Source organism: Equus przewalskii, chromosome 21 (genome assembly GCF_037783145.1).
Source record: "Equus przewalskii isolate Varuska chromosome 21, EquPr2, whole genome shotgun sequence".
Classification (NCBI taxonomy): domain Eukaryota; kingdom Metazoa; phylum Chordata; class Mammalia; order Perissodactyla; family Equidae; genus Equus; species Equus przewalskii.
Genome location: NC_091851.1, coordinates 25,942,006 through 25,951,020, shown reverse-complemented (window position 1 = coordinate 25,951,020; position 9,015 = coordinate 25,942,006). Strand labels below are relative to the sequence as shown.

Genomic DNA, 9,015 nt, shown 5'->3' with positions numbered 1-9,015 from the left:
CTCTGGCCACACCTCCTTCTCCAGCCTCTGTCCTCTCACTTCTCCCTACTGGATACCCTCTCCATGGGTGAGGGTGGAGCCTCATCCACCCCAGGCTTCAGCCTCAAATCTTATTCCTATGCCCATCACTCTCCTTGGGCTCCAGATCCGGCCTTGATGTCTGTCCCGCGCAGATCACTTTGCCCACACCTCTTCCTCCTCAGGCTTCAGTAAATACCTCCATCGACTCATCCTCTGTGAGACGTCTGTGGCTCCTCCTCTCTCATGCCTCACATCCAGCCAGCCACAGGTCTCCTGAAAACGTCCTGAACGAGTGAATGAATGACTGATAAATGATGCACTGCAAGCATGAAGGGGGGCGGGGCCAGGCGGGGTTGCGACGAGTCCGTTTGCAACCATAGAGTCATCCCAGGGGCTGGAGCTAGAGTGACCGCATGCGTGGCGGCGTGCGCCATGCTCTTCCGGAAGTCTCCCAAGGCGGAGGCGGAGGCGGAAACGGAAACCTACCTCAGGCAGAGAGGGAGGTCTTGCCGCGTGAGGAGGTTGCGGTTATTTGGTGAGCCCGTGTGGAAGGAGCCCCTGTGGAAGGAGTCCGTGTGGAAGGAGACTGAAAGGGTCAGTTCTGGGCGCCCGGGGTCGTGAGGGGCGGAGGATTCGGGGCTGTTGAGTCTCGAAGGGCCCAGTGGGCGAGACCCGAGGTGTGAGGGGCCGAGAGGGGCGGGGTCGCGCCGGGGCCTGAGGGACCTAAGGGGATGGGACCTGGGGATCCCGACCCGGGGGGTCAGGAGAGGGTCCGCAGGTCCTGAACTCTCGGTCCCGCAGCCCCCAGGTCTCATGGCGGTCCGAGCGTCGTTCGAGAACAACTGTGAGATCGGCTGCTTTGCGAAACTCACCAACACCTACTGCCTGGTGGCCATTGGAGGGTCCGAGAACTTCTACAGGTGCGGCGGGAGCCCCGGGACCGCCGGGCAGTGTGTGGGTGGTGGGGAGGGCAGGGGTGCTGGGAGTCAGGGGCTCCGGCAGAGTAAGGACACCGGTCCCTCAGTCCTTTGCCAACCGAGTCCATGTCATGTCCCTACAGTGTGTTCGAGGGCGAACTCGCCGATACCATCCCCGTGGTGCACGCGTCGATCGCTGGCTGCCGCATCATCGGGCGCATGTGTGTGGGTAAGCCAGGTGGAAGACGCCGAGGGAGGGAGTGGAGCCTCCCAGCGCCTTTAATTATACTCTTGGAGCGGACCCGGAGTGACCCAGGGATTTCCAGGTGTTCTTCCATTATTTCCAGGGATTAGAATCTCTCAGGGCTGGGCCTGCCCCAGTCTAAGTGTCAGCAGATCAGGGACAACCTCTGGCGAAGGCTTCTGGGTCATAGTAATAGCAAATATCGTGGAGTACTTTCACTCTTACACTTGTTCTCATTCCTTCTTCACGAAGATCCTGGGAGGGGGGAATTACTGGCCTCATTTGACTGAGGGAGGAAGCTAAGACTCAGAGAACCTAAGTGACATACCCAGTTCCACACCTAACGTGAGAGAGGACTGGAATGTCGTCTCTCCCCTGCTAGCGAATCTGGGCAAGTTGCTTCCTGTTTCTGTGCATCCATTTTTGCTTCTGAAAAATGACAAGCTAAGATTCTGGGGCATCCTGCTTAGTTATTCCTTTAAATCTTAAATTCCCTTTACCACGTCTATGAGTGGCATCCCACCCTACCCCACTACTTCTCAGCACTGTTTACTCTGGCCATTGGTCCTTTATTTGAGCTGGATCTGTCTCCCTTTACTGCCACCCCTTATTTCTAGTTCTGCTCATTGGGTCATATAGGAGTTTGTCCCTCTACTCTGCTCTGCTTCCTAACCATGACCTTAGGCCTTGAAGTAAGTTCTTACATAACAGGAGAATTTAGCCTGGCCGATGGTGTCTTTTTTATGATGGGAGTAACTCAGAGTTCAGAAGTTCAAAGTTGTGGCCTTGCAGAGGTAGGCAGAGGTTTAGTCATTGTTGTCACAGTGTAATTGTAGTTGTTAATTCTTTTTGCTTTATATTTTGTGTAAGTATACCACAGTGTATTCATCCATTCTATTGACATGGGCATTTGGGTAGTTTTCGGTTTAGTCTATTATGAATAGTGCTGCTATGTTTTTTAGTGAACACATCTAAGTCTTTTATTGGATGTACAGGCATACCTCAGAGATACTGTGGTTTTGGTTCCAGGCTACTGTGATAAAGTGAATATTGCAATAAAGTGAGTCACAGGCATTCTTTTGTTTCCCAGTGCATATAAAAGTTAGGTTTACACTATACTGTAGTCTGTTAAGTGTGCAATAGCATTATGTCTAAAAAACAATGTACATACTTTAATTAAAAAGTGGTTTATTGGTTAAAAAATGCTGACCATCATCTGAGCTTTCAGTGAGTCGTAATCTTTTTGCTGGTGGAGGGTCTTGCCTCGATGTTGATGGCTGCTGACTGATCAGAGTGATGGTTGCTGAAGGCCGGGGTGGCTATGGCAGTTTCTTAAAATAAGACATCAGTGAAGTTTGCTGTGTCAATTGACTCTTCCTTTCACAAACAACTTCTTTGTAGCACACGATGCTGTTTGATAGCATTTTACCTACAGTAGAACTTGTTTCAGAATTGGAGTCAGTCCTCTTAAACCCTGCCACTGCTTTAACAACTAAGTTTATGTAATAGTCTAAGTCCTTTGTTGTCATTTCAGCAGTCTTCACAGCATCTTCACCAGAAGTACATTCCCCCTCAGGAAACCACTTTCTTTGCTCATCTTTAAAAGTTAAAGTTATCCTCATCTGTTAAAGTTTCATCATGAGAATGTAGCAATTCAGTCACATCTTCAGGCTCCACTTCTAATTCTAGTTCTTTTGCTGTTTCCATCAAATCTGCAATTACTTTCTCCGCTGAAGTCTTGAACCCCTCAAAGTCATCCATGAGGCGAGGGGGACGGATTCATCTTCTCCCAAACTCTGTTGATGTTGGTACTTTGACCTCTTCCCATGAATCACGAATGTTCTTAATGGCATCTAGAATGGTAAATCCTTTCTAGAAGGTTTTTTGTTTACTTTGACCAGATCCATCAGAGGAATCACTACCTATGGCAGCTATAGCGTTACGAAATGTATTTCTTAAGCAAGAAGACTTGAAAGTCGAAATTAGTCCTTGATCTGCAGGCTGCAGAATGGATGTTGTGTTAGCAGGTGTGAAAACAACATTAATTTCATTGTACATCTCCATCAGAGCTCCTGGGTGACCAGGTGCATTATCAATGAGCAGTAATATTTTGGAAGGAATCTTTTTTTTCTGAGCAGGTCTCAACAGTGGGCTTAGAATGTTCAGTGAACCATATTGTAAACTGATGTGCTGTCATCCGGGCTTTGTTGTCCCATTCATAGGGCACAAGCAGAGTAGATTTATCATAATTCTTAGGGGCCCTAGAATTTTCAGAATGGTAAATGAGCATTGGCTTCAACTTAAAGTCACTAGCTTCATTAGCCCCTAACAAGAGTCAGCCTGTCCTTTGAAGCTTTGAAACCAGGCATTGACTTCTCTCCAGCTATGAAAGTCCTGGGTAATATCTTTTTCCAGTATCAGGCTATTTTGTCTACATTGAAAATCTGTTGTTTAGTGTAGCTATCTTCATTAATTATCTTAGCTAGGTCTTCTAGATAATTTGTTGCAGCTTCTGCATCAGCACTTGCTGCTTCTCCTTGCACTTTTATGTTATGGAGATGGCTTCTTTCCTTAAGGCTCATGAACTGACCTCTGCTAGCTTCTCACTTTTATTCTGCAGCTTCTTCACTCTCTCAGCCCTCATAGAATTGAAGAGAGTTAGGGCCTTGCTCAGATTAAGCTTTAGCTTAAGGGAATTTTGTGGCTGGTTTGATCTCTCCAGACTGCTAAAACTTTCTCCATATCAGCAGTAAGGCTGTTTTGTTTTGTTATCATTTGTGTGTTCACTGGAGTAGCACTTTTAATATCCTTCAAGAACTTCTTTGCATTCACAGCTTGGCTAACTCTTTGGCACAACAGGCCTAGCTTTTGGCCTGTCTTGAGTTTCAACATGCCTTCTTCACTAAGCTTAATCATTTCCAGCTTTTGATTTAAAGTGAGAGTCCTTCTTTTCACTTGAACACTTAAGCCATCATAGGGTTGTTAATTGGCTTAATTTCAATATTATTGTGTCTCAGGGAATAGGGAAGCTGGAGGGGAAGGAGAGAGGGGAACAGCTGGTTGGTGGAACAGTCAGAACACACACAACACTTATTAAGTTTGCCATCTTATATGGGCATGGTTCGTGGTGCCCTAAAACAATTTACAATAGTAACATCAAAGATTACTGGTCACAGATCACCATAACATATAATAATAATTAAAAAGCTTGAAATATTGTGAGAATTGCCAAAATGTGATATAGAGACATGAAGTGAGCAAATGCTGTTGGAAAAATGGTGCCATTAGCCTTGCTTGGTGTGGGTTTGCCATAAACCTTCAGTTTGTAAAAAATGCAATATTTGTGAAGTGCAATAAAGCAAACATGATAAAATGAGATATGCCTGTATAATACTTAGGCGAGGAATGGCTGGGTCACAGGGTATGTGAATATTCAGTGTATTAGGTGATGCCAGATAATTAGCTGAAGTGGTTGACTGATTTACATTCCTGTTAGAGTGTATGAGAGTTTCAGTTGCTCCATATATCTTTGCCAACACTTGGTATTGATATTCTTTTTAAAAATTTTAGCCATTCTGGTAGGTGTGTAGCGTTAGCTCAGTTTTGAAGTAGCAAAATGTATAACTGATGCCAGTAGCCTTTCCTGCTAGTCCTGGTGCCCCCGGTTGATGATGGCAAGTGGGTAGGGTATATTGGGACAGACTCCTGGGCCATCGCTGGCCTGTCCAGTGAGACTCCTGGTCCCTCTGTTTGTTGTATGGATCAGTGGGTTGGAGGACTGGGGTCTGGGCCTAAAGCTTTCCTGGGGAAGCTGATTGGGCTGGATTGTATCCTCTGGCCCCAGAGCTTTGCAGGCATCTTTTGTATTCATGGTCCATTGCCCCCACCTCCCCAACACACCCCTAATTTGGATCTCTCCAGGGAACAGGCATGGTCTCCTGGTGCCCAACAACACCACTGACCAGGAGCTACAACACATTCGCAACTGCCTCCCAGACTCAGTGCAGATTCGGCGAGTGGAGGAGCGGCTCTCAGCCCTGGGCAATGTCACCACCTGCAACGACTATGTGGCCTTGGTCCACCCAGACCTAGACAGGGTGAGGCAGCCCAGTTTGATCCAGGACCAGCCTAGTCAGTGCTTAACCACTTTTCTTGCCTATCAGTCAGGATTTAGGGGAGTCTCTTGTGGTTTCTTTTTCTACTTGGCTCTCACATTTCAGGCACGCACTGGAATAGTAATATTAGAGGCCTTCCATGGTGTGGTCAGTGCCAGAAAGAAGCTGGGGAGGGTATTAATCCTTCAGAATCAGGGAGACTAACCCATCTGGTCCTGCAGCCAGAGCCAGGAGAGATTGACTGAACTCTTTTAAGTGTGGGTTAGAGGGAAGAGCGTGACGTGGAGACCAGCCCCTGGCTGTTCAGGGCATTAGATATCAGGGACTCCAGAGCTGCTCTAGACTCTGCTCTAAGCTATATACTCTCCTGTTTCTGGGTGAAGCTTTCATATGTAGAGGAGGAATGAGGGCTCAGGGAACTAAGCCCCAGGTGGCTCTGGGCGTGGAGGGCCTCGGGTTCTTTGGCCTGCAAGTTCTGGGCCCTGAATACGGTATCTTTGGCTGACAGGAGACAGAGGAAATCCTGGCTGATGTGCTCAAGGTGGAAGTCTTCAGACAGACAGTGGCTGACCAGGTGCTAGTAGGGAGCTACTGTGTCTTCAGCAATCAGGGAGGGCTGGTACATCCCAAGACTTCAATTGAAGACCAGGATGAGCTGTCTTCTCTTCTTCAGGTCCCACTTGTGGTAAGCATTCCTGTCCTCTCTCTCCTGCTGAGGCAGATCTCTTTGCCCACTGTTCAGGAATCTGTGTTATTACCTGCCACAGTTTGGGACTGAGCCTGTGGGTCAGGGAGAAGAGTTTGGGTAGAGTCCTCATCAGGGAGGGGAGAGACTTTGGCTGTTGGTGCAGTGACCTACACTGAGCTCATTCTTTGGCAGGCGGGCACTGTGAACCGAGGCAGTGAGGTGATCGCTGCTGGGATGGTGGTGAATGACTGGTGTGCCTTCTGTGGTCTGGACACAACCAGCACAGAGCTGTCAGTGGTGGAGAGTGTCTTCAAGCTGAACGAAGCCCAGCCTAGCACCATTGCTACCAGCATGCGGGATTCTCTCATTGACAGGTATCTCGGCCTGGGCCTCTCCTCTCTTCTGCCTTTTGGGGGTAGGGGAAGGAGATGCCACCTAGAATGGGAACCACACTGTATTCGTACTGGTAGCTTCTCCTTATATCTGAGGGCCCACCTGTGCACTGCTGAGCAGTCATAGGGTACAGCCAGCAGGTGTTGCATGAGCATCTGCTTATCCCCATCTTTGAAGACTCAGCTCAATGTTACCTCTGGGCAAAGCTTCCCTCTGGTGCATCTTATTTCATCACTGACCACATTGTTTTGCAGTTTGTATCTGCCTATGTGTCGCTGTCCCCAGCCAATAGCCCAGAGCCAGATCAGAAAAGAGCTGTTTACTGAGAGGAGGAGGGGAGACTGCTCTTAGGAACTGAGGAGAACCCAGATGCATAAGGGACTTGTTGGGAGGGGATTGCATCACAATCACGATCATCTGGCTTTTTTTAAAAAGAAGGTACTTGGGCCCTAACTCAGGAGATTCTGGGGTATGAGGCTCTATAATGCCTTTTTTTTGGACGAGCAGCAGGTGCTGGATATTCAGCCTCTCCCTCTCTCATCCCCCATTGAGGATCCTTCTCAAAACATGTCACACCCAACTAGCACAGCAGTCTTTATGAGGATGGAAACCCCAAAGTGTAGAGCAAGTGCCAAGTAACAGACCCCCTACTCACCAGGGGCAAAATTTCCTATCATTCTCCCTCCTTCATTCATTCACCTGATGATCATTGAGCCCTGTGGACAAGGCTCCATGTGGGATAGTCAGGCAACTTAGTCCTATGTCCTGCCTCTAGGGCCTCACAGTATGGCAGGACAGAAAAGATGCAGTGGCCACACATAACTTAGCTACCTTCAAAGGAGAAAGCAAAGGTGCCTTAAGTGGCTTGGAAAGCTCCAGTGAGACACTTTCTGGGATCCAAGAAGGTTTTGTGGAGGACAAATCATTTAGTGTGGGCTTCAGGGAATGAATAGGTACTTGAATACGCAGAGATGGAATGGGGAAGCACTTCAGACAAACAGAGATGGGAAAGTGTGGAGGGTGTGAAGGGGAAAGGTGGTATTCCTAGGGTGTTGAGGACTCTGAATACTACAGTTTTGACTGTAGACCTGTGGTTTTGAGCTTTGTATGTTGGGATGCTTGTTAATGTAGATTCCTGGTGTCACTTCTCAGATACTGATTCCTTAGGTCTGGAGTGGTACCCAACCATGGTGGTTTTTTAAATAAGCTTTCCTGGGTGATTCTGATGGGGGCAGTTTGGAGGTCACACTGACAAACTGCTGTCAGCACTGGAGAGCAGTTAAAAGGATCTGAACAAGAAAGTGGTATCCATGCTTTTGTCCATTCAACAGATTTTTTTTTTTAGCACCTATTATGTGCCAGACAGTAATGATGTGATTAATAAAATATACCCTCCCTGCCCTTTTGAAATATACAATCTCATAAAGAAGACAGTACTTACACAGTTAATCATTTAAAGAAAAAAACAAAAAACCTCTTAGCAACCTAAGAACAAATAAATTTCTGTAACCTGATAATTAGTACCTACTAAAAAACTGCAGCAAATGTTGCCGTTAAAGGTGAAACTTCAGAAACTGCCAAGTCAGGCAGAATTGCCTACAGTCACCAGCACTGGTCAGCATTATTCTGGTGGTCCTAGCCTATGCAGTTAGATAAGAAAGAAATGGGTATTGAAAACGAAGAGACAACACTCATTAGCCTCCTTTGCTTTTGAACCCATTGAGTTTGAAGTGCCCATGAGACCTCACGATGAAGGAATCAGGTAGGTGATTAGAAATATGTACTTCAGTATTATGATCATGCACATGATTATCACCTCCAGGAAGAATGTTCTGGCCCCATCCCTGCCTCTGGGAGATTTATGGTCTGGGCACATCCCTTCTTTGTCTGGGCTCGCTGAGGTTCTGATTTATGATCAATAACAGTTTGAATAAATTAATTGAGTTGACCCACCTGAGTGGGAAAGGAGTTACTTTTAGTTTTTAAAGCATTGAGATTTCTATACTGGATTGTTAATCTTGGGAACAGTGAAACCTGGAAGGGGCTGAGTGTTGCTCTTCGGGGCTGAGCTGGAACTGAGGTCTAGGGGTAAGGCTGGAGGCAAGCACCTTGAGAATGAAGGGTGAGGTGTGCTCTGTGAAGCACCTGCTGATGATGCTCCTTTCTCTTTCTCTTTCTCTCTCTAGCCTTGCCTGAGTCACCTTCCATGCTGTTCCGTGGGTTCCTGGCTATGGACTTTGGCTCCCTCTCCATGCGCCACCCAGTCTGTACCGGATGCTGATAGGGAGGTGGCAGAGAGCCTACTGGGACTGAGTTGGCTGGAGGCCTAGCCCTTCTTTGCCTGTTTCCACCTCTTGAATCTGGTTTCTGCAGAAATCTGCCACATCATGCTGGTGGTCAGGCCCTGTGACCCCTAGCTGAAAGTTCTACTGTCCCATTAAAGGGCAGCTGCTTCTGGTCATTCTGTTGTGAATGTGTTGTTTGGGGACCTCAGCCTGCACCCAGGCCCCCACCCCCCATTGTTCCAGGGGGAAGGCGGGGTAGGATGCATACATACTCCTCGGTTCCACAATCTCCCACCCCTCCTCCTCCATCATCGGGATGGGTGGCTTCATTCCAGGGCAAGAGGAAGAAGTA

The 9,015-nt window shown here is 47.6% G+C and overlaps 1 protein-coding gene across 2 annotated transcripts; it reads left to right on the top strand.

Moving 5' to 3' along the window:
• The first annotated feature begins 50 nt into the window (after positions 1–50).
• EIF6 (eukaryotic translation initiation factor 6) lies at positions 51–8,839 on the top strand. Of its 2 annotated transcripts, XM_008525467.2 has the most exons (7): positions 51–615; positions 823–941; positions 1,082–1,167; positions 5,104–5,279; positions 5,806–5,982; positions 6,178–6,359; positions 8,565–8,839. In XM_008525467.2, the coding sequence occupies exons 1-7, from the start codon at positions 349–351 to the stop codon at positions 8,572–8,574; spliced, it is 1,017 nt and encodes a 338-aa protein (XP_008523689.2). In that variant the 5' UTR covers positions 51–348; the 3' UTR covers positions 8,575–8,839. The 2 variants fall into 2 exon arrangements, with proteins under 2 accessions (XP_008523689.2, XP_008523690.2); XM_008525468.2 differs by lacking the exon at positions 5,104–5,279 and having other exon boundaries at positions 443–615; positions 823–1,167.
• The last annotated feature ends 176 nt before the right edge of the window (positions 8,840–9,015 follow it).

Excerpts from the sequence above, each read along its gene's own strand:
- EIF6 (XM_008525467.2), top strand. The coding sequence starts at position 349 with ATGAAGGGGGGCGGGGCCAGGCGGGGTTGCGACGAGTCCGTTTGCAAC. Across the intron at positions 616-822 it reads TGTGGAAGGAGACTGAAAGG|CCCCCAGGTCTCATGGCGGT; the intron begins GTCAGTTCTGGG and ends TCGGTCCCGCAG. Across the intron at positions 1,168-5,103 it reads CATCGGGCGCATGTGTGTGG|GGAACAGGCATGGTCTCCTG; the intron begins GTAAGCCAGGTG and ends GGATCTCTCCAG.